This window comes from Puma concolor, chromosome B4 (genome assembly GCF_028749965.1).
Source record: "Puma concolor isolate L17-30 chromosome B4, mPumCon1.1.hap2, whole genome shotgun sequence".
NCBI lineage: Eukaryota > Metazoa > Chordata > Mammalia > Carnivora > Felidae > Puma > Puma concolor.
The window spans coordinates 100,732,607-100,757,996 of NC_141673.1; the positions used below are offsets into that span (position 1 = coordinate 100,732,607).

General features: G+C 39.7%; 1 protein-coding gene and 1 long non-coding RNA gene across 3 annotated transcripts; one reads left to right on the forward strand and one right to left on the reverse strand.

The window, feature by feature from the left end:
• Window positions 1–1,893: 1,893 nt before the first annotated feature.
• CLEC4E (C-type lectin domain family 4 member E) lies at window positions 1,894–7,927 on the reverse strand. Of its 2 annotated transcripts, XM_025930355.2 has the most exons (6): window positions 7,681–7,906; window positions 6,548–6,640; window positions 5,851–5,940; window positions 4,282–4,433; window positions 3,494–3,609; window positions 1,894–2,476 (listed from the first exon to the last, which is right to left on the reverse strand). In XM_025930355.2, exons 1-6 carry the CDS (start codon window positions 7,715–7,717, stop codon window positions 2,305–2,307), a joined length of 660 nt encoding a protein of 219 aa, XP_025786140.1. In that variant the 5' UTR covers window positions 7,718–7,906; the 3' UTR covers window positions 1,894–2,304. The 2 variants fall into 2 exon arrangements, with proteins under 2 accessions (XP_025786140.1, XP_086570290.1); XM_086714164.1 differs by lacking the exon at window positions 5,851–5,940 and having other exon boundaries at window positions 7,681–7,927.
• Window positions 7,909–19,215, forward strand: LOC147579354 (uncharacterized). The gene is made up of 2 exons (XR_015253831.1): window positions 7,909–7,996; window positions 18,981–19,215. It is a non-coding gene; the product is annotated as an uncharacterized LOC147579354 (long non-coding RNA).
• The last annotated feature ends 6,175 nt before the right edge of the window (window positions 19,216–25,390 follow it).

A 25,390-nucleotide genomic window follows, 5' to 3' on the forward strand; every position in this document is an offset into this window, starting at 1 on the left:
ACAAGTTACTCGCAATCCAAGGTTTTACTACGTATTATATTCACTTACCCAGTTGAATTTTCCATCTAATGATTACACATTAATTTCAGTGTATGAATTTTGTGTGGTGCCGTGTGCAAGAAGTGTGGTTATTCAAGGTACCAAGATATTTAAATATTCTTGAATAACCATATCAGCATTGATTAAAATATTATGCACGTAGTGGATAGGCTTGAGATAGAAAGTTGTCAAGCTGAATGTTCTCTTAGAACAATTTAGCTATTGGACCCTGGCCCTAGCTGAGCAATAGCCACAAATCCAAGTGAGATTCAGTTATCCAGAGGAGCCATTTGCAACAGCGTGGATAGAACTAGAGTGTATTATGCTAAGGGAAATAAGTCAGTCAAAGACAAATATATGATTTCACTCATATGTGACATTTAAGAAACAAAACAGATGACCATAGGGGAAGGGAAGCAAAAATAACAGAAAAACAGAGGAGTCAAACCGTAAGAGACTCTTAAATACAGAGAACAAACTGAGGGTTGCTGGCGGGGTATTGGGGGTGGATGGGCTAAGTGGGTGATGGGCATTAAGGAGGACACTTGTTGGGATGAGCACTGGATATTATATGTAACTGATGAATCATTAAATTCTATTTTTGAAATCATTATTACACTGTATGGTAACTAACTCGGATTTAAATAAAAAAAAAAAAAAAAAGAGGGGCGTCTGGGTGGCGCAGTCGGTTAAGCATCCGACTTCAGCCAGGTCACGATCTCGCGGTCCGTGAGTTCGAGCCCCGCGTCGGGCTCTGGGCTGATGGCTCAGAGACTAGAGCCTGTTTCCGATTCTGTGTCTCCCTCTCTCTCTGCCCCTCGCCCGTTCATGCTCTGTCTCTCTCTGTCCCAAAAATAAATAAACGTTGAAAAAAAAAATAAAAAAAAAAAAAAAGAAATCTTCTATATCTATATTGAGTTTTATTCCTAGTAGAGCTATTTTTCTCAGGATGTGAATGAAATTATAAATCCTTTGGCATTCTGAAATGTTTTGCTATCCTATAGGAAAATATAAAGGCGTTTCTGCTTCATTGCAAATTTATGATCTATTTTATAAAAGTCGTTAGTATATTTCTTGGAGAGTTCATATATATCCACTTAATAATATAGCATTGGATAGCTTCTACAGAGGTGAGTCCAATGAGGTAGGTTTTAAAAAATTTTTTTTTTTTTCCAACGTTTTTAATTTATTTTTGGGACAGAGAGAGACAGAGCATGAACGGGGGAGGGGCAGAGAGAGAGGGAGACACAGACTCGGAAACAGGCTCCAGGCTCTGAGCCATCAGCCCAGAGCCCGACGCGGGGCTCGAACTCACGGACCGCGAGATCGTGACCTGGCTGAAGTCGGACGCTCAACCGACTGCGCCACCCAGGCGCCCCTGAGGTAGGTTTTAAAGTCAACAGTTTGTCTATATCTTAAAAATAAATTGGTTCATTGAGTTGATCTCTGTGACAACTACTTGGCTCTAAGCTTTGTCAGCGTTGGGCCAGCTCTTGGGTTAATGATAACTAGCTAATGTAATGGATTAGTTAATGGGATTCTTAGTCCCCCTTATCTGACTTATGGATATATGGCTTTGTTATTTGGAATTACAATTACACCTCTGATATAATTAACCTTTGACATACAAAATAAACACAAAATGTAAAAGAAAAGAAAAGAAAAGAAAAATAAAATCCTCTTCTTTGCTGGGCTCTGTACTTGCTGTATGTCTCTATATGTTCATATAAATATTCACAAACAAAGCAGGAGTATTCTTTACTTTTCCCAGCATTTGTTAGAGAATTGCTTGGTAAATTGGGAGAAGTCCTGAGACTAATATAGAGAAAAATGCATGTCAATCAGGATCATAAATTATATCGTTCAAAACTACTTATTTTATTTAAAATCTTTTTAAAAAAATTTTTCTTTCATGTTTATTTATTTTTGAGAGACAGAGACAGAGTGCAAGCAGGGGAGGGGCAGAGAGAGAGGGAGACACAGAATCCGAAGCAGGCTCCAGGCTCTGAGCTGTCAGCACAGAACCTGATGCGGGGCTCGAACTCATGAACCTCGAGATCATGACCTGAGCCGAAGTCAGATGCTTAACCGACTGAGCCACCCAGGCGCCCCAAAACTACTTAGTTTATTTATATCAAAAGCGACAAGTCCTTATGAAGTCCGTAGGTAGTCCTTATAAAGTGCAGTGCACAGTTTTCTCATGTTGGTGTTGTGTTCATGCTCTTGTGCCTCTGTATTTATGCATTTCAGTTGTGCTTTCTGTTCTCAGAAGATTTTTTTGTTATTCAAAGCACTTATTTCAGGCATTTCACAAATCCGAAACACATTGAAGAAACAGGGCACGTCATTCCAATTTTTCCTCGGATTTGAAGAGTCTCGTATGGTAGCACAGTCCTCCACTGTAACTATATTATTGGGCTCCCCTTCGTCCCAGAAGCTGGAAGAGAGCAAGTGCAGAAGATTTTAAATCCCAGCTACAGGAAGCCAAGTGACCTCATATGCTAGACCAGTTGCATTTGTGTTGTGCTCCCTCGCAACAATTTTGTTGCACATTATAACCTCCATTAGGCATTATAGTTAGGCATTAAACCTCCATTTTATTGAAGAAAAGGAATCCTGGAAAAACCAAACCACTTGTCCTAAGTCTTAGAGTTTGCGAGTGGCAAAGCCCGGCTGGATATTCCTGACTTTCTGGTCTGTCAAGCTTCCTCAGCTGTAGACCCATAATGAGAAGTTACGGGAAGCACTGATGCTCATGAATTTGTTTCCTTCACGCTTTTGTCTCATCTTACGTTTAGTTCCCTTTATTCTGCACCGAGTTTGTATTAACCTAGGTGCATACTTTAGTGGTGTTACGGTGCTGTAGAGAAGCAACTTTCCAGAGTCTCAGTGCATGGCAGCTGTACTCTTAGAACTGAGCCTTTGGTTTCCTCAAATGCTAAATGAAGATTAATAATATCGATGTATCTCAGAAGGGTGCAATTTAGGTAAAATGAAATAATTAATGAGATCAAACCCATGAAAACTCCAATGTGCTGTGCTCTAAGGGTGTAAGGTCACTATCAAAGAGAAAAGAGACCTTATCAAGGGAGTCCCCACTTTCACTCCATAAATCTCCTTTCTCAAATCACTACCCTCAAATCATTTACTAGTTTGGGCACAAGACTCTGAATTTCACTCTTTGTCTCTGCTGCATTTCCGATGAACTAGTCTTCGATTCTGATTCCCTCCTCATGTTCATCTGTTATCTCCCCTTTATTCTTCAGATGGTCTCAGGAAGCGAGAGCACAAGACCCTCGTGCTTCCTTCGACTATCTTCTAGCACATAAAATCACCAAGGATTGACCTGAAAATATCTCATGGAATGGAAGGAGGTTCTGAGAACTCCCCTCAACAATGGTCTAACTTTGGGACTTGAGATAGTGTTAAAATTGTCCTGTAAGAAGGAAATTACCTCAGAGCTTCTGTGAAAGGTGTGCCATCTACCCATTGCCACTGACCCTCAGTCACCTGGTCTGTCAGTCCAATATAAAACTCTCTCCTTTTCGGTTTCGCGTAGAAAAGAAATTCCTAGAGGAGCAACACGATAGAAACACAGAGTAGATCAGTCATTTCAATTTTGGACAAATGTTGAAGGTAATTGTTATTAAAAGAGGTAAAGTGGATTATAGGTGACAGATAAATGGCTCTGAAATCGTAAGATCATGGAGGAGTATCTCCTGATTTTTTTTTTTATTGTGGTAAAAATATACGGAACATAGAATTAAACCAACAAAAAGAGAATCTTTAACAGAGAAGCAGTTTCTTAATATCTCATTCAAAGCTGATCTACTGTTATTTGTAGCAAAAGCTACTTAGATATCCAGCATGAAAGATTATTAATCACAGCTTAAAGATAACAGACATATCTTGGGCATATCTGACATAATCATCTGATATATTCATCAACACAATAGTCATTCTAAAATGAACTGTCAGCGTCCCCCCCACCTCTTTTTTTCCCTTCGTAAGAAAGGCATTGAACATGGAAATTCCCCTTTCCTCCCCCCTTAGGCTCTTCTAGTGATGACAATAAATTAGAGTAGGTATCGACTTATAGAAATAGTAGGAACAGCATGCATTTTAATACATTCACTTAACAAATAGTAATTTTGGACCAAAGAGTGCATATACATATGGAAAGAGGGATAGATCCTGGAAGGAATGTTACATTGACACTGGAGGTGACTGTGCTCCAACTACCTGCTCCTCCTGTGTGTTGATAACAACCAGATGTGCTCCCATGTTTGAGCAGTTTTTTACGCTTGATGCCCAGGACATGGTGTTAGTAGAAAATAAGTAGCAGCTAGATTGAAAATGGATCCAGCTCGACGGACAACAATTCTTGACTGAACCTAGGAGGACAGAAGTTTCCATGAGTGTCATATATCAACTAAGTAAGGAAACAGAAAGCTTCATCTGGCCTCATGAAGTTCATCATTACCAGTCTTCTGACTGGTACCTTGGAGCCCCTTGTCCTTGCCCGCTCCCCAACCTACTATCTAAGACTTTAGAGAATTCCTATGTCAGTAAACACAAATAGCAATTGTCTCGTCTTTTGAGACATAACCCTTGTTTTCTAAATTAAAAAAAATTTTTTTAAACGTTTATTTAAAAAAAAATTTTTTTTTAACGTTTATTTTTGAGATAGAGAGAGACAGAGCATGAATGGGGGAGGGTCAGAGAGAGAGGGAGACACAGAATCTGAAACAGGCTCCAGGCTCTGAGCTGTCAGCACAGAGCCCGATGCGGGGCTCGAACTCACGGACCGCGAGATCATGACCTGAGCCGAAGTCGGACGCTTAACCGACTGAGCCACCCAGGCGCCCCAAACGTTTATTTATTTTTAAGAGACAGAACATGAGTGGGGAAGGGACAGGAAGAGAGGGAGACACAGGATCCGAAGCAGGCTCTAGGCTCTGAGCTGTCAGCACAGAGCCTGATGTAGGGCTCGAATCCATGAACCATAAGATCATGACCTGAGCCTAAGTCAGATGCTTAACTGACTGAGCCACCCAGGCACCCTGAGATATAATCCTTACTTTCTAAACTTGCCAGTAAATGCAGTCATACATACAATCTATCTCTGTTATGCTATTGATATAGAGCCTCATTAACTATTCTTAGAATGCCAAGGTGAGAGAAGGTTATGCATTTTATCTAAGCAACCCTCTCTCATGTTGCCCAAGCAATGTGCCCTCAACAAAGTCTCCAAACTGGTTGTGGCTAAACTTCTTAGAATTGTAGAATGTAAGTCTTTGAAGTTTATTAGAAAGAAATAGTCCAGTGTTTCTCAATTTAATGGTGAGGAAATTAAGTTCCAGAGGAGCGTCATGTAGCATTTTGCTAAGACTTAGAACAAAACTATATATATAAGAGTGTAGAGAGTATATTTCTGAGATATCTCCAAATTCCCTATTCTCTCTCTATTTTTTCTTCTTCACCTCATTGGGAAGCAAGTGAGGAATGAAAAGAAAGTGCACTCCTGGAGATAATACCTTCCGCTTCTAGATTTTCTGTTCAGACATACCTCAAATTTCTTCTAAAAGTTTGCTATGATGTCCCCAGGATTTCCTGTCCAATGCTAATCACATTTTCAAAGTCCTAGACCTGTCTTATCAGTTCCTCATCATTCTCTGGTAGTACAGGCAAGATTTTATATTTTGTTTTTGAGAAACAGGACACCATCCAACTCCTTGTCCCCAAATCAATCTAGAAGCCAAAAAGTGGCAATATGTAAATGTTGATGTTCAAATTTCAGGACCATTATACCCGATACATCTCTGTAGCAGGAGAAGTCCGTTAAATCCTCATATGGCTGGAACTTTTTCTCATCACAGAGTTGAAAGCTATGATACGTCACTGTAAGGAAAGGGGCAGAGTGTATGTTCGTTATTCTTGATAAAAAATTAAGTTTATCATGTGTGTATTTGTAACAAAAGAACCAGCAATCATCATGATATCTTTTTTTTTACTCTCTATTTGTCCTTCCATGCGGAGAGGTACCGAGATTTACTTACCCAAAGAAAAAAGGATTCACATTTCATGGTTTTTGCTGATTTATGAAGATGAATGTGCTTTACTTCAGGTCCAAAGGCCCAGAGAAAACAAATATGCTTTCACTTTCTCTTATGCCCACCCTCCCTACCCTTGTTCCAAAACACAGTTTGTCATGTCTCTGGCTAGGTTCCCGTGGAGAAGTTTACACTCATGACAGAAGTACAAAGGCGAGGACTCAAGGCCACCAAGGAGATGAAAAATGTCTATCATGAAAAATATGTCAGAGGTCACTGCAATTTGGTAACCGTTCTGTACTAGTTGGGGTTCTAGTTGAGGAATAACCTGGAGATAAACAGGGAAGAAAGTGGAACAGAAATACCCTTTGGGGGAGAAGAGAACCCACAGGCAAGAAGAAAGATTTTACTCTTAATATTCACCAGGGAGATTAAACTTGACCTTTAGAACTCACCAACACATCTGGTGATAAAACAGACACTGAGCAGTAGAATGGAGACCCCAGCAACAGTCCATAAGAGCCTTTGGGAAGAGAAGTGTCCTTTCTCTGTAGAAAGAAATATGCAAACATGGTCAATCTTCCCAAAGCAAGATACAAAAGACATTCTTATTCAACCTTACTTATCTCCTTCCACTTGCGCTGTCTATATGGAGTAATTCTTAGACTTCAGCATGCCTCAGAATCATTTGGAGAGTTTGTTTAAATTTTTTTTTTTTCAACGTTTATTTATTTTTGGGACAGAGAGAGACAAAGCATGAACAGGGGAGGGGCAGAGAGAGAGAGAGACACAGAATCGGAAACAGGCTCCAGGCTCTGAGCCATCAGCCCAGAGCCCGACGCGGGGCTCGAACTCACGGACCGCGAGATCGTGACCTGAGCCGAAGTCGGACGCTTAACCGACTGCGCCACCCAGGCGCCCCTGGAGAGTTTGTTTAAACACCGATGATGGGGCCTCACTTCTAGAGTTAACAATTCATTAGAGCTGCTATGCAGTCAGCAAGTTCCTGGTCTGGGAACCAGCTTTTAGAACCGCTAGAATAAGCCATTGCTGATCTTAAGACTCATGAACTGAGACAGATGTGCTATTTTTCCTTCTTAAGTCTCTCAGGCTTTCCGTCTTCTTTTCCTATCTTTGTCTTTCCCTTTCTCTCACCCTCTCTGTTTTGTTTTTTTTTAATCTCTCTCCTGCCCTCCTCTTTCTGGTGTCTCATTTCCCAAGCCCTTTGTAAACCAATTCATATAAAACGTGAGCAATGTTCTTATAGTTCCTCTCCCCCTCCCACCCGATAAACATTTTACACACAGGGAAAGTGAGTTCCAGAGAAGGGAGGTGGCTTGCCCAATGCAACACAGTGAAAGGGTGGGAACAGCAGTCTGGTTCAGTTCTCCCCAAAACCCAGCCCAGCAACCCTCAGTACAACATAGCGTCTCCTAACCACTGCCTGTTTCCCCCCTTGCATTCTGTCTCTGTCTCCCTTCTTTTACTTTAGTGGAGACATTTCTAGAGTCCTATCCCCTCAGCATATTTATCACCGCTTCCCCCCAAAAAAAGATCTATGAAAGAAAGGGAGAGTTGCAAATTTTACCTGTGCCTTGTGATGTAGATGGTTGGGATGAATTCATTCTCTCTCTCTCTCTCTCTCTCTCTCTCTCCTTCTCTCATCAGTTTCTGAGTCCAGTACTATTTTGTTGCTAAGATCTAAGGAAAATGAATCCATTTCTGTTTTTTTTTTTTTTTTTTTTTTAAGGAAGTTCAGCCCGAAGGCATAATAATATTAATTTGTTCTGCGGCTTTGTGTTTCAGTCAGGGTTTCCTTTCTTGCATAAGGAGGACAAGGGAGTTTACCGGGCAACGAGTCTCCTCACTTAAGGAAACAACAAAGTGGGGAAATGATGATAGTGGTAAGTACCAACAGAAATGGGCTGACCGAGGGGAAACATCAGGGGCTTAAAAATACTGTTTTCTTTGGGTGGATAAAATCTCTCTGTCTGGGGCCCCCCCGGGGGGCTCAGTCGGTTAAGCATCCGACTCTTGATCTCAGCTCAGGGCTCGATCTCAGGGAGGTGAGTTCAAGCCCCGCACTGGGCTCTGTGCTGGATGTGATGCCTATTTAAAAAAAAAAAAAAAAAAAAAAATCCGCTACTTTCTTCCAGGCCTCCCCACTCATGCCTCAGTTTGTCTCTGATATTTGCGGGGCCCGCCTCTGCACTCCCATTTTACTTCTGAGCCTTACGGTCACACATCTGTCGGCGGGAAAGAGGACAAAACCAAATCTTTGCACTCGGCACACAGCTAGGCACATAATAGAGGCATTTATAACTCCATGTGAGTTTCTTTTCATAGCTCAGGTGGGTTTCTTCCTCATTTGCTTGCAACGCTGGAGCATTCTGGCTTCATGTTGGGCCGAATATGTCGCATTGTGGGTTTATAGCCCTTTTGTTAAAGCAATCTCCTATCTCTGCCCCAGTTGAACCCCCCCCACGCCTTACATGATATGACTACTTTGCAATTCAGCTCCGTTCCTTGTTCCTTCCGTTACAACACAGCTTCTGCCACCTTCGAGACTCAGTGGGTAATCTCCTTCTATTCTTCCTAATTCTTTGGGAGTTTTTGTTTTATAATGTGACCTATATAAGAGAAATGAATTTGAATGTCAGAAGAAGCAATGTCAATTAGACATTAAAATATAATGCAGCTTTCTCTGGATGGTTAGTTACTGATAGTAATTTTCCACTCTATTCCTTAAAAATACTTTGGAACAAGATCCAGCTGGCCTCTACTGATTAAAATTCACAGGTGTCAGGAGGCGTTAGTAACATATATATGACTTGGTAATTCCCACAACAATGACTCACACAGTTTTCACATGTTAGAGAACATCCTTGTTCTCAAAGGGACTTTTTGTTGTTTCAATGTATTGTTCAACTTCCTCTGCATCTTCCATTTTACAGTTATATAGATTTATTAAAGAATGTTTAAAAATTATACATGTCCATATTATAAAATATATGCATGTTTAACATGTGTCTTATCAGCAAATGACTTTTGACCTACACAAAGAAATTATACAATGGTTGAGTTAAATGAATTATTAAATGATGAATCATAATGACTACAGTCAATTATTTATTAATCATGATCAATCAGCATTAACTAATGTCAATAGACAATTATGTGTTAATAATTTTATGAACATGCAATTAATGAATATTAATAGTTAATGATTAGCATCTTACCAGCCAAAATATGTATATGTTTTGATCCTTTGTTTTATCACTTTTTCCAAATTATAAAAGTAATATTTTTATGGTTAACAGTATGAGAAGAATATGGCAAGTAAAAGACCTCCCATCTGTCCTTGGTGTGTCCTTCTAAAGTCGACCATGCTTGATGATTTGTTCCTTTTTTTTTTTTTTAATTTAATTTTTTTTTTTTTTATTTTTTTTTTTTCAACGTTTTTATTTTTTTATTTTTGGGACAGAGAGAGACAGAGCATGAACGGGGGAGGGGCAGAGAGAGAGGGAGACACAGAATCGGAAACAGGCTCCAGGCTCCGAGCCACCAGCCCAGAGCCCGACGCGGGGCTCAAACTCACGGACCGCGAGATCGTGACCTGGCTGAAGTCGGACGCTTAACCGACTGCGCCACCCAGGCGCCCCTAATTTAATTTGTTTTTGAGAGACAGGGTGAGAATGAACGCGAGCTGGGGAGAGGGCCAGAGAGAGAGGGAGACACAGAATCTGAAACAGGCTCCACGCTCTGAGCTGTCAGCACAGAGCCCGACACGGGGATCAAACCCACAAACCTTGAGACCATGAGCCGAAGTCGGATGCTTAACTGACTGAGCCACACAGGCGTTCCTTGATGATTTCTTATATATACTTTGAGACATTTTCCAAGCTTATAGAGGTGGAGTTTATATAATAGATTGTTTATTCATTTTTTGTCAAATAAGATCATACCTGCTTTCATGTTTTAAAAAACTTTCATGTTTTATTTTTTTTTTAATTTTATTTTTTTTTTTCTTTTTCAACGTTTATTTATTTTTGGGACAGAGAGAGACAGAGCATGAACGGGGGAGGGGCAGAGAGAGAGGGAGACACAGAATCAGAAACAGGCTCCAGGCTCTGAGCCATCAGCCCAGAGCCTGACACGGGGCTCGAACTCACGGACCGCAAGATCGTGACCTGGCTGAAGTCGGAGGCTCAACCGACTGCGCCACCCAGGCGCCCCAAAACTTTCATGTTTTAAAAATTACTGTTATATTCATCATTGTATTTGGGTATCTATCTAACTAACTCTACTGTTTAAACTTTTCCATAATTTATAAACCAGGCACAAATAACTTCTAGTTTTTCCTTCCTCTAATGCATGAGGTACTGACTCCCTTTATACATATTTATTTGCAGGTACACATTTTTGGCTCAATGATACATGGCAAACGTTTAAAACAAAATCAATATTTGGCTTGAGTTTTCATCACAGAATAACCTTCTGGGATATAAACATAATAATAAAAATGGTGCCTGAGGGGAATTTTCATGGTAATGTTTTGGAAAAGATTTCATTTTTTAAAGTAACACCTACCCCCGATGCGGGGCTCAAACTCACAACCCTGAGATCAAGAGCTGCATGCTTCACAGGCTGAGCCAGCCAGGGACTCCTCATAGCAATTTAATATTAAAACCGTATTAGGTAAATGTAACACAGGGCTACAGTATAGGAGCACTGATTACTTAACAGAGCAGTTGGCACATTACTGCTGTGGTCACTATGCTGCTATTTTTTCATAGGATACAAACTTCCCTTTCACTGTGGGAGAATAGAGAACGAGATATTTTTGAACACTTTCCTTTTCTCTAATCCCTTCGTATCCATGCTCTTTAACAACAAGAAAAGTTTCTTTCTGTATCAAATATGATTTTCCATGAATTTTGTTAAATAAGATTTTGGAATTTTGCTCCCTTAGGACATTTTGAGGTGGCAAAATCAATATTCTTTTTAAAAAAGTTTTTTCTAACGTGTATTCATTCTTTGATAGAGAGAGAGACAGAGCGTGAGTGGGGGAGGGGCAGAGAGAGAGGGAGACACCGAATCGGAGGCTCGGAACTCACAGCACAGAGCCCGACGCGGGGCTCGAACTCGCGGACCCTGAGATCATGACCTGAGCCGAAGTCGGACGCCCAACCGGCGGAGCCACCCAGGCACCCTGGCAAGATCAATATTCTGCTGTTAATTCTGCCATGTAAGATGCGGAAAATGCCCAAGCAGAATTTCTCTTAAAAGATTTGTAACCTAAATGGAAGTTAAGTAACAGAACAAGTGATTTATTTCATTTTTATTTTTATTTTTTATTTATTTCATTTTTCAAGATATTACATCCAACAGAGATATTCTACAAAGCTTAAAATTATGACATAATTGATTTCTGTTACATTTATTATTTCAAATTTTATAAATGTATGTTAACCATATTACTTAAATTTTTGTGAATAATTTTATTAAAGCTATCTAGACATTGCACTCTATCTTTTTTTTTCCATCTTAACAACATATTTCATTTATCTGTCAATCTACACAAAATATTACCCTTTCGACAATATATAATTAGTATAAAAATATTGAGGTATTTTATATTCTGGTTTTATCTTACATTTTCTAAATCCACTACATATTTCACACATTTAGTGTATCCCAGTCTGGATGAGTCACATTTTTTTTTTTTTTTTTTATTAAAAAAATTTTTTTTTTCAACGTTTATTTATTTTTGGGACAGAGAGAGACAGAGCATGAACGAGGGAGGGGCAGAGAGAGAGGGAGACACAGAATCGGAAACAGGCTCCAGGCTCTGAGCCGTCAGCCCAGAGCCCGACGCGGAGCTCGAACTCACGGACCGCGAGATCGTGACCTGGCTGAAGTCGGACGTTTAACCGACCGCGCCACCCAGGCGCCCCTGGATGAGTCCCATTTCAAGTGCACAAAGCCACATGTTGCCCAGGGGCTACTGCACTGGGCAGCCTACCTCTATGATCCTTGCCTTTTATTTATCTTCCAAAGTCTGTCCATATTCTTTGGTTCGTGACAGCATCACTCCAACCTCTATTTCCACGGTCACGGCTCCTTCTCTGACTGATTTTTTCATGCCTCCCTCTTATAAAGACCTTTGTGATTACATTGGACCCACCTCCATAACCCAGGATGATCTCGTGTCAAAATACTTAATCACATCTGCAAATTCTCTTTTGCCCTATCAAGGACCATACTCACAGGTTTTGAAGATGGACATATTTAGGGAAGGCATTCTACCTACCTCAATACCTCATGTGTTCACAGCAAGGTTAAGTGTAGAAAATTCTCCAGGAACTATATATTAGTCCTAGCTCAAAGACTTAGTGATTGAATTTAAATAGTGACACTGATATGAATGTAGTCCTTTGCCATAGATGTGCATAAAATAGTAGTAAGATGATCTTTCACTTTGCAAAATGCAGTAACCCATTAAAAAGCTTTTAGTAATTAGCAATGGCCAAATGTGTTGATTCACAAATTTTGTTCATTCTGCACAACTCTGCTTATTGGTAGCTGTTTCTATGTCTGGTCTCACTCTTTGTCCACATCTAATTCCTCTGAGTCTAATCTCTCTCTTTTTCTCTCACCTGCCTCTTCACCAGACCTCATTTGATTCTCCAAATATGCCCAGCTTCCTCCTACCATAGAGCCTTTGCATATGGCTTCTTTCTGCCCAGGATGCTCTATACCTCCCTCTTTGACTGATACAAGTTTGTTTTTGTTTTTGTTTTTTCAATATATGGAATTTATTGTCAAAATGGTTTCCATACAACACCCAGTGCTCATCCCAAAAGGTGTCCTCCTCAATACCCATCACCCACCCTCCCCTCCCTCCCACCCTGCACTCTTTCTTTTTTTTTAAAAAAAAGAAAAAACAATGTTTATTTATTGGGGCACCTGGGTGGCTCAGTCGGGTAAGCGTCTGACTTCGACTCAGGTCATGATCTCACGGTTCGTGGGTTCGAGCCCTCATCAGGCTCTGTACTGACAGGTCAGAGCCTGGAGTCTGTCTCAGATTCTGTGTCTCCCTCTCTCTGCCCCTCCCCTGTTTGTACAGAGGGGGAGGGGTAGAGAGAAAAGGAGTGAGAGAATCCCAAGCAGGTTCCTCGCCTATAGTGCAAGTCCCATGCAGAGCTCACTCTCATGAACCATGAGATCGTGACCTGAGCCAAAATCACGGGTCAGATGCTTAACCCCTGAGCCACCCAGGCACCCCTGCACTCTTTTTTTCTTTTTTTTAAATATTTGTATTCATCATCAATTTTCCTATTTACTTTATGATTTGAAAATAAAGAACTTTAAAACAGAGATGACCAGGATAACTATCTGAAGTAGGGGCTGTGATGATGACTAGAATAGAATACACATTCCTTAGTAAATTGCTTGGCGTGCATGTCCTAGGCCCTCAGTTAAGATTGGCTTTAACCTTTCCCCCTCAAGTTCATTCAGATCTGCTTGGAGCAGATTGGGAAAAGGCTGGTCCAGGTCTATTGAGGACTCAGAAATGAGCTAAGTCATAGAAATAGCGTGTAAAGCACAAGAGGGAAGCAAACATCTTTCACTGAAGTCCTAACAAAATCTATTTGTTGGAGAAGAACAAGTTACTCATCTGCTTTTTATCCAGGCACGTCCCAACTTAATGCTACTGCCTTTGGTTCCAAAGATTCTGCTTTGGGCTTTGGTCAGCTCCCACTGTATTTTGGCAGCTGAAAAATCATTAAATCTCTTTCCCCTGGCAATAGAACGTCCCCATTGATTTACCTTTGATACATTGATAACGTTGCCCTTGTTCCTATCATGAGTTCAATGATCATCTTTTCCTTCAGTTTATAATCAGCAGTGGTCTTTCATGTTCGAGAAGATTTGCTCTGTGAGCTCTGTGATTATTTGTAAAGAGAAAGACAAATGCACAGAGAATGGGGAGGAGGAGAATGTTAGAGTTCAATGCAGTGATCTAATTTGATACATTTATTCACAAATAAGATATGTGTCCCAAATCAGATATATTGTTTGCTGAGTGGCAAAACAAGGTCTAAAACCCAGATCTCTCATTTCAGTGGTTAGTGCCTTTTTTCCCAATTTCATACTTGCCTCCTTACTAGCGAGTGATTTTTTCCCCAAAGGCAGTTGAGAAAATAAAGTTGCCTTTACACGGTCTGCCATCAAAAGACCACAAACCCTGGACTTAAAAGGCAGTCATTGAATTCTGACAGTCTATTCTCTGAATTTACAAAGTAGAGCAGAGGCAAATGCACCTGCTCTACACATTTGTAATTTCCCAAATGAATTAAACAATTCATAAATTTTTACGGAGACACAATTTACATATAACGTATAACACATCACATAATTATTTCTTTTTTTGCCATGAGTATGAGTAAGACCTAGTCTCTTAGCAACTTCGAAGTTGTTGACTATAATCCACGTTGTTGACTATAATCTCTATGCTGTGCATTAAGTCTTCAGGAATTATTTCTCTACTGGTTGGCAAGTTTGTGCCCTTACATAATGTCTCCCCAAATATTTAACAGAGCATCAGCAGTGTGGATGGGATAGATATTATCATAGTAATTCAAGTAGGAAAGAGAAACAGTAGTATAACAAATCCTCCCCAGCGACCATCTATTTGTACTAGTCATTCATTATTTACTCTATGTCATTTCCTGTGTTAGGCTGTTTACACAAATCTCATCCAGCGATTACAGAGATCAGTAATGAGGTCCTATTATTAATCATGTTTTAATGGTGAGTACATTGATGGAGAGGTTAAAGAACACGCTCCATTTCATTAGGATGTAAGAAATAAAGTCAAAATTTGGACCCATAAAAATTTTTTAAAAAACCAACTTTTTAAAAACATTGTATCAAAGTTTATTTATTTATTCTGAGAGAGGCAGAGAAAGTGTGAGTGGGGGAGGGGCAGAGAGAGAGAGAGAGAGAGAGAGAGAGAGAGGGAATCCCAAGCAGGCTCTGAGCCACCAGCAGGGAGCCCGACATGGGGCTCAAACCCACAAAACTGTCAGATCATGACCTGAGCCGAAACCAAGAGCCAGATGCTCAACCAACTGGGCTGCCCAGACACCCTCAAATAAAGAAGTTTTTAATAGCTATTTAATACTATTTAAATAATTTTTATTAGTTAAATAATTTTAAATGAAATTCTTGATATTTGACTTTATATACAAACTTAATAGCTTTTTCAAAACAATTATTGTAGCATTTTATTCTTAATAATACATGTAGATTTGAGTCTCATCACACTGAAAGGAGTTTCAATATACAGATCATGTAGAGATTTTTAAAATTCAATTTTGGGGGCACTTGGGTGGCTCAGTCGGTTAAGCATCTGACTTCAGCTCAGGTCACCATGTCATGTTTTGTGAGTTCAAGCCCCACATCTGGATCTGTGCTGACAGCTCGGAGCCTGGAGCTCCCTTCGGATTCTGTGTCTCCCTCTCTTTCTCTGCTCCTCCTCCACTCTCACTCTGTCTCACTCTCACTCAAAAATAAATAAACATTAAAAAAAATTTAAATAATAAAATTCCCCTGCGTGAGTGAGGTCACACCTTAATAGATGAAACATCACACTTCCTTGTGCTTGTTTTGAAGTTTCTTCAAAACATTTACCTCTAAAGTTTCTTCCTTTCATTGTTATTGTTTACTGTAAGCACTAATGATAAAAAAGCACCCTTGAAAACTGCTGTCACAAACAAATTATAAGTTTAAAGAAACTTACCGGGGCGCCTGGGTGGCACAGTCGGTTAAGCGTCCGACTTCAGCCAGGTCACGATCTCGCGGTCCGTGAGTTCGAGCCCCGCGTCAGGCTCTGGGCTGATGGCTCAGAGCCTGGAGCCTGTTTCCGATTCTGTGTCTCGCTCTCTCTCTGCCCCTCCCCCGTTCATGCTCTGTCTCTCTCTGTCCCAAAAATAAATAAACGTTGAAAAAAAAAATTAAAAAAAAAAAAAAAAGAAAGCACTTACCATAAAGATACTCAATAAACATCAGGACTACATATTTCCTGGGTGCAGGATATCTGTAGAATGTATTCCCTCTTCCTTTCATACTTTACCCAAATCCATTCTTTATATAGTCTGTTTTGCCCTCAACATCATTTCACTTTCTAAATTCTTGCTCTCTCATTGTTCAATTCAACTCATTCTTTCTGGCTCGATATTTTGGATTCAAATGTATAATAGATGGTTTCTCTCCCATTAAAGACGGTCTTTCTTTTTCAGTGTTATGATCTAAGGAATGTAATTAGGTATATTTACCTCAGAATTCAAATATAGTTCTGTGCGAGACGTATTTGCTTTATGCACGTGTTTGGGGAATGGCTGATGGGCTATAATCAATCAAGCTATATCCCTTCCAGATATGTATGAACATCAAGGGTCCTGAAGACCCATATCCAAATAAACAGAGAAATCAGTTCCTTCCGCAAATTAGGACTTTTTCGTCCCATGAAGACCCTCTAGGATCTGTTATGGCCTTCTGGGCATTGGTTTTCTGTCCTCACTACTCTGATTTTAGGACTATTTCTCAAATAGGGAGACACATCTGTCGTCAGAGCAAATAATTGAAATCTCAGTTATATCCTCCTTGCTTCCTTAATGCTTTGCTTCTTCTGTTCTTTGACTTTTACCTGGTCTCCTTTTGCCTGGTCACCTTCATCTTGAGGTAAACATTCTTTGGAGTTATATTTTCTGTAGTCATTTCTGCTATTTTAGCAAAGACCTTCCTTATGGTTGTGGCCTTCAATGCCATAAAACCAGGAAACTCTACAAAGGCCGATGGTGACCCAATTCGCCAAGGTGATAGTTTATAGTGCCTCCTTCACGTATATATCTGCACAGTCTGGCCGGGACCTTCTCCCTCTTTTGCTAACATTGACACACGATCGGTTTGGCAAAATCATCCTTCAGTGTAATAAAAGGTCTGCTACTCCCTTCTGCTGTGCTCTGGAGTACTTGGGCTTTCTAGAACTTTTGACCTTGACTATTACTTTTCTGACTCTATGCCTACCAGGCAGGTCCAATAAGCCCAAAGCAATCACATTCAGCATGCTGATTTTCTGCAGTATGTGGATTTCTTTCATACCCACCTATCTGAGCACCAAAGGCAAAGCCATGGTGGTTTGGGAAACGTTTTCCATCTTGGTTTCCAGGGCTGGTTTATTGGGTTGGCTATTTCTTCCAGAGTGTTAAGTGATCCTACTGAGATCAGATAGGAATTCAAGGAAAAAATTATTTGAATATTTTCCTCCCAGAAGGTAAAAGGAATTAGTGTTTAAGTGACCTCATTGATATGAAATGAACAATAATATGAAAATAAAGATTCCAAAGTGTGGCACGAAATCAATGCATTTTGTCAAAAGAATGACAATTGCTTTTTAATCAAGTGACACTGTCATTATTGTGGCAGCAAATCACGGTGAAAGCAGCTCTGGGGCAGATAGAAGAGTGTTCAAACTCAACACCCCTACTGGCTGACTTTGACTTTCAGTGTATCCAGATGACATTTCTCTGATTCAGTTTTGTCATCTTTAAATAGCATGTAGCAGGTTAACAAGGGTTAGAGTGAAAATTAAATAAAATCATATATGTGAAAATATAATGGGTGCTCAAGAATATGCTTCCTTTCTGTTAGAGATCTTTTTCTTTCTTATTTCAATAAAAATTAAATTTTAAGGCATTTTAAGTTCTGGTAGTAGAAAGCCAGTGATATCTAGTTATCCCTCATTAAACTGTTCATAAACACAAAACAATATGAAATTTGAACTTTAGACAGTCTAAATAGCATTCTGTATGCTTCCATATGCCTGCTTGAAATATGGATCAAAGCTTATGTAAAACACTGAGGGAACCAGGGGCGCCTGGGTGACTCAGTCGGTTGAGTAACCACCTCCTAATTTTGGCTCAGGTCATGATAACAGGGTCGTGGGATTGAGCCCGGAGTTGGGCTCCGTGCTGAGCATACAGCCTGCTTAAGATTCTCTCTCGCTCCTTCTGCCCTTCTTCCCTGCTCGCATGCCCTCTCTGTCTAAAAAATAAAAATTAAAAAAAAAAAAAAAAGAACTGGGGTGCCTGGGCGGCTCAGTCAGTTAAGTGTTTGACTTTGGCTCAGGTCATAATCTCACAATTTGTGGGTTTGAGCCCCACATTGGGCTCTGTGCCGACAGCTCAGAGCCTGGATCCTGCTTCGGATTCTGTGTCTTCCTCTCTCTCTGTCCACCCACCCCGCCCCCTGCTCATGCTCTCTCTGCCTGTCTCTCTCAAAAATAAATAATAAACATTAAAAAAAAAAAAACCCACAAACATGGAGGGAACCAGAAGAAGGCACTGAGGGAAAAAGTGCTATATTGCTGATTCCTCTAACATGTAAGTGGAGAAAACTTGACCTACTGAGAGAGAGAGAAGAACATCCTTTAAGGGAGAGGGATGCTTTTGAATACTCTCTGAACTTTCAAACATTTTCTCTTCCCTCTCTTCCCCACTGACATCCGATATCATTTACAATTTCTTAAGCTATATTTCCAGTAGCGAGATGTGAAGGGGTTAGATGTGAATCAAGAAATGAGGTTTGGGGGCACCTGGGTGGCTCAGTCAGTTAAGCATCTGACTCTCGATTTTGGTTCAGGTCATGATCTCAAGGTTTGTGACGTTTGAGCTCCACATTCTCTCTCTTCTCTCTGTCCCTCCCCTGCTCGCGTGATGCGCGTGCACGCTCTCTCTCTCTCAAAATAAACAAACGTTTTTTAAAAAAGAAATGAGGTTTATTTATTTATTTATTTTTAAGTTTTTATTTATCTATTTTTAGAGAGAGCACAAGCAAGGGAGGGGCAGAGAGAGAAGGAGAGAGAACCCCAAGCAGGCTCTGCACTGTCAGTGTGGAGCCCCATGTGGGGCTCCAACTCCCAAACCATGAGATCGTGACCTGAACTGAAATCAGGAGTTGGTCACTCAACCGACCGAGCCACCCAGGTGCCCCAAGAAATGAGGTTTAAATCCAGAAATGTGAGATACAACAACTGTAATTAAAAGCATCTGGATGAGGGGCGCCTGGGTGGTGCAGTCGGTTAAACGTCCGACTTCAGCCAGGTCACGATCTTGCGGTTCGTGAGTTCGAGCCCAGCGTCAGGCTCTGGGCTGATGGCTCGGAGCCTGGAGCCTGTTTCCGATTCTGTGTCTCCCTCTCTCTCTGCCCCTCCCCCGTTCATGCTCTGTCTCTCTCTGTCCCAAAAATAAATAAAAAACGTTGAAAAAAAATTTTTAAAGCATCTGGATGAGCTATAGAATGATTCTCTCTGGGAGATGTAGTTTTTCAGTTATTTATTGTTTCTGGCAAAGGAATTCTTTTGTAGAGACCACTGCTGATTATCCAATAACAGATCAATCCTGCACATGAGTCTTAAAAGGTAAAAGGCCAAGTGCACCAGGAAGGGAGAATACTCTCTTCAATTGCCAAGTCATCATTTGTGTTTATGCATGATAAGTGCCACATACTTGATTTCTGGAACTTAAGCTGGAGTTTGCCATGGTGGTAACTGTCCCTGCTGAGGCATGGCGGCCATGCCCCAAATAATAGAAGCATTGGCAATAACTGATGCTCAGAAATTTTCACATCAAGTAAATTTTTGTTGTTTGTTTGTTTGTTTGTTTAAGAGCAGGAGTTATGTCATTCAAAGTTCTGGAGCTTGAGAGGAATTGTGTTTGTACATAATGTTGAACACAGTACAACTGTAAGACTAAGGAACACTAAATTAAAGACATTCTTAGTTAGCCCAACTCCATTCTCGCTTATCACCTCTCTTGTTTCTTTCTGTAACACAATAGATGTCTAAGTAAAATTAAGATATACTTTACCACTTTGGTTATATGGAACTTTCTCCTGGCCATAAAATTTGTAGAAAAGGGAATGAATATTCCATTGGAATCTGCTCTGATGTGAAGAGGCCAAATTATACTCACAGTTTATTACCTGATGACAATGGAAAAGACTGTGTTGTAGAAATTGTTTTGGAAAGTTTCTACAGCTTGCATTCATTCACTAGAGCTTACTGTGGAAAAAGGGATAAGCTTATTTTTTGAAAGCTGGAAGGAAGATCAGCACCATTAGGACAATGTAAGGCCACATTTTCTAGAGTAAATCTTTCTCTGTTGAGGTTGTATCTCAAGCACTGAAATGCAAGGAATTGAGAGAGGGAATGAATGTCTTCGGAAACATTTCCATATAAATGGTAGAAATTTGACCTTCTTGCAGGAGCCTAACCAAGTGTTTGAGTGAACATTAACCAAATATGTATTTCATTTTTAAAATTTTATTATTATTTATTTACGTTTAATTTACATCCAAGTTAGTTAACATGTAGTGTAATAATGATTTCAGGAACAGAATTTAGTGATTCATCACTTACATATAATACCCACTGCTTATCCCAGCAATTGTCTTCCTCAATGCCCCTTGTCCCTTTAGCCCATCCCCCCACCCACCACTCCTCCAACAACCCTCAGTTTGTTCTCTATATTTAAGTCTCTTATGGTTTGTCTCCCTCTCTGTTTTTATATTATTTTTGCTTCCCATCCCTTATGTTCATCTGTCTTGTATCATAAATTCCACATATGAGTGAAGTCAAATGATATTTGTCTTTCTCTGACTTATTTTGCTTAGCATAATACCCTCTAGTTCCATCCATGTTGTTGCAAATGGCAAGATTTCATTCTTTTTGATCACTAAGTAGTATTCCATTGTAGATATATATACCACATCTTCTTTATCCATTCATCCATCGATGGACATTTGGGCTCCTTCCATACTTTGGCTATTGTTGATGGTGCTACTATAAACATTGGGATATAGGTGCCCCTTGGAAACAGCACTCTTGTATCCTTTGGATAAATACCTAGTAGTGCAATTGCTGAGTCGTAGGGTAGTTCTATTTTTAATTTTTTGAGGAACCTCCATACTGTTTTCCAGAGTGGCTGCACCAGTTTGCATTCCCACCAGCCGTGCAAAAGGGTTCCTCTTTCTCCACATCCTCACCAACATCTGTTGTTGCCTGAGTTGTTAATGTTAGCCATTCTGACAGGTGTGAGGTGGTATCTCATTGAGGTTTTGATTTGTATTTCCCTGATGATGAGCAAAGTTGAGCATCTTTTCATGTGTCTGTTAGCCATTTGGAGGTCTTCTTTGGAAAATGTCTATTCATGTCTTCTGCCCATTTCTTCACTGGATTGTTTTTTGAGAGTTGAGTTTGATAAGTTCTTTATAGATTTTGGATACTAACCCTTTATCTGATATGTCACTTGCAAAATATCTTCTCCCATTCTGTTGGTTGCCTCTTAGTTTTGCTGATTGTTTCCTTCACTGTGCAGAAGATTTTAATCATGATGAAGTCCCAATAGCTCATGTTTGCTTTGTTTCCTTTGCCTCTGGAGATGTGTCAAGTAAGAAGTTGCTGCAGCCGAGGTCAAAGAGGTTGTCGCCTGTTTTCTCCTCTAGTATTTTGATGGCTTCCTGTCTTATATTTAGGTCTTTCATCCATTTTGAGTTTATTTTTGTGTATGGTGTAAGAAAGTGGTCCAGATTCATTCTTATGCAGCACCATTTACTGAAGAGGCTGTCTTTTTTTTCCATTGGATATTCTTTCCTGCTTTGTTAAAGATTAGTTGGCCATATGTTTGTGGGTCCATTTCTGGGTTCCCTATTCTGTTGCATAGATCCGGGTGTCTGTTTTTGTGCCAGTACCGTACCGTCTTGATGATTAAAGCTTTGTAATATAGCTTGAAGTCCGGAATTGTGATACCTCCAGCTTTGGTTTTCTTTTTCAAGATTGCTTTGGCTATTCGGGTCTTTTCTGGCTCCATACAAATTTCGGATTGCTTGTTCTAGCTCTACGAAGAATGCTGGTGTTATTTTGATAGGGATTGCATTGACTATGTAGATGGCTTTGCATAGTATCAACATTTTAACAGTATGTGTTCTTCCAATCCGTGAATATGGAGAGTTTTTCCATTTGGGGAGGAGTCTTCTTCAGTTTCTTTCATAGGTTTTCTATAGTTTTCAGTGTATAGATTTTTCACTCCTTTGGTTGGGTTTATTCCTAGGTATTATGACTTTTGGTGCTCAAATATGCATTTCAAGCCAAATGTTCACAAGTTGAAATGGACTCTAAGGACCTTGTCATCCAACAATCCTTTACAAAGTAGTACACCTAAAATAATAGATAATGTCCATGTACTGTTTAAAGAATTTTCATTATATAAACCCCTTTTCATGACCACCTTGCTTAAGAAGTATGTGTACCTATGAAGTTCCCTGGATGTCCTTGCCTGAGCACATTCTTCCCCCTGCAGTTCTCTAGAGCAAAGCCCTACTTTAAATTTTGTGTTCATCAAGGGGCACCTGGGTGGCTCAGTCGGTTAAGTGTCCAACTTCTGCTCAGGACATGGTCTCACAGTTGATGGGTTCGAGCCCTGCATTGGGCTCTGTGCTGACAGTTCAGAGCCTGGAGACTGCTTTGGATTCTGTGTCTCCCTCTGGCTCTGCCCCTCCCCCACTCACACTCTGCCTGTGTCTCTCAAAAATGTATAAACACAAAAATTTTACTTTTGTGTTCATCATTTCTTTGCTTTGCTTTAAAATAGCTTTCCATCCCCAAATAATATATTGTTGGATTTTGGCAGTTTTTCAACTTTCTATAAATGTATTATATTGTATATATTATTCTGTGATTTGCTACATTTTAAAAGCCTGTTTTAAGGATTTACACACATAGTCGTATGTAATACAGTTTTATTTCCTTCTTTGTCATGGCTGCATATTGTATCTAGCTATTTAAGAATATAATATAAACTAGAAAATTCTCCTCAAAAAAGATATTTGAACTATTTCCTTTTTTTTCCTATTGCAAGTGATGTTATTTTCTATTCTTGTATAAATCTGTTCACATGTGTACCTTTTCTCGGGAAGTGGAATTTCTGTGTCATAGGGTATTTCTTTGCTGGGAAATATCACTTTTAAATTCTATTTCTAAGTTCTAAATTTGAACTTTCAACAGCTGTTTTATAAGTTCCTACTGCTCCACATCTTTACCAACACTTGGTCCTTGTCAGGCTTTTAATTTTGTCACTTTGAGATTGTGAAATGGTATTTCATTTTGTTTTATCTTATTCATATTGCAATTGTCATTTTACTTCCCCTTTGCTTTGGAATTCAACAATGTCACAATGACATGACTGAGTGTTGGATTTCTTTTTTAAATCATGTCTAGGATAGTCTGGTCTTTCTAAATATGTCAAGTGACTTTTACTATTTTAGGAAAATTCTCAGACATTTATAAAAGTTTTTTTTCTCCCCTCGTCTCTATCTCCTCTCCTTAGGGACATGTAGTCTTGTTCTATGCATCTTAAACTCCATTTTATATATTTTTATTTATTTATTTATTTATTTATTTATTAAAAAAAAATTTTTTTTTCAACGTTTATTTATTTTTGGGACAGAGAGAGACAGAGCATGAACAGGCGAGGGGCAGAGAGAGAAGGAGACACAGAATCGGAAACAGGCTCCAGGCTCTGAGCCATCAGCCCAGAGCCTGATGCGGGGCTCGAACTCCCGGACCGCGAGATCGTGACCTGGCTGAAGTCGGACGCTTAACCGACTGCGCCACCCAGGCGCCCCTCCATTTTATATTTTTAAATGTCCCTTAAACTCTATTTTATATTTTTCATCAAAGAGAAAAATTATTTATCTCTATAAATTGCCTTCAGCATTCAAGGATCTTGACAAAATTTAATATCCATTTCTAACAAAAACACTTGGGAAGGTATAAGCTGGTTATCCCTTAAGTCAGCTTCTAACTTAGTGGGGAAATGTTATGAAGTTGTCACTAAGGTCAAGAACAAGGTGAGAAGTCTCACTTATTTCCGTTCCCATTCAGTACTATGCTGGAAGTATGGGCCAATGCAATTTTTTTTTTTTTTTTTTTAAGGAAAATAACTAGAAACATGGCAACTGGAAAAGAAGATCCAAAACTATCTCTACTAGCAGATGACATGGTAATATATCTGAAACATCGAAGAGAATCAAGGATGCAAACAATAAAGCAAGTTCAGTAAGAGAGTAGAATAGAAAATGAGTACACAAAATCAATGTGGATACAGACGTAACCAGTTGGAAGAGAAAACCCCACTTACGACAGCAACAGATAAGATACACATCCTGGGAATAAACATAACAAGATATACAAAAAACAATGTGAGGAGGACTTTAGCACACTTCTGAAAGTGGAGGTGCATAAATGTAAAACCATACCTTGTCTGTGGATGTCAATCGTTTTTTTTTTAAATATGAAATTTATTGTCAAATTGGTTTCCATACAACACCCAGTGCTCATCCCAAAAGGTGCCCTCCTCAATGCCCCTCACCCACCCTCCCCTCCCTCCCACCCCCCATCAACCCTCAGTTTGTTCTCAGTTTTTAAGAGTCTCTTATGCTTTGGCTCTCTCCCTCTCTAACCTCTTTTTTTTTTTTTTGGTCAATCCTTCTTAAGTTAACATAGAAATTTAGCATAATCCCAACACAAATAGCAAAGTTTTTTCTTTAAGCAAAACAAACAAACAAAAAAACCCAAAACCCAAAAACTTAGAAATTCATATTGCAAAAAGCATATTAGAATACGCATGGTATTCAAAAAACATACAGAATAGTGGGTAGAGAGGGAAAAAGCATGAATGGGAAATAGTCCTTTCAGATATTAAAGCAAATTATGAAGGCTATATATGTATGTATATGTATATGTATTTATAAAAACTTATTTATTTATTTTGAGAGGGGTGGGGAGGGGCAGAGAAAGAGAGAGAGAGGGGGAATCCCAAGCTGGCTCCAAGCTGTCAGCACTGAGCCCCACATGGGGCTGAATCTCACAAAGCATGAGATCATGACCTGAGCTGAATTCAAGAGTCTGATGTTCAACCGAGCCACCCAGGTGCCCCATAAAGCTTCTGTATTTACAACACTGCCGCTTGGACACGAAGGTAGACACAAAAATGGAATAAACAAAAATTCAGAAATAACACAACTACTTAAAAATATAAAAGTGCCACCTCAAAAGGGACTTTTCAATAAATAAAGTTGGAACAACTAACTACGCATTCAGAGAATAAGGAAATTGGGTCCATATGTCAAATACCAGCATAGGTTCCAAATAGAGAAGAAATCTACGTCTAAAA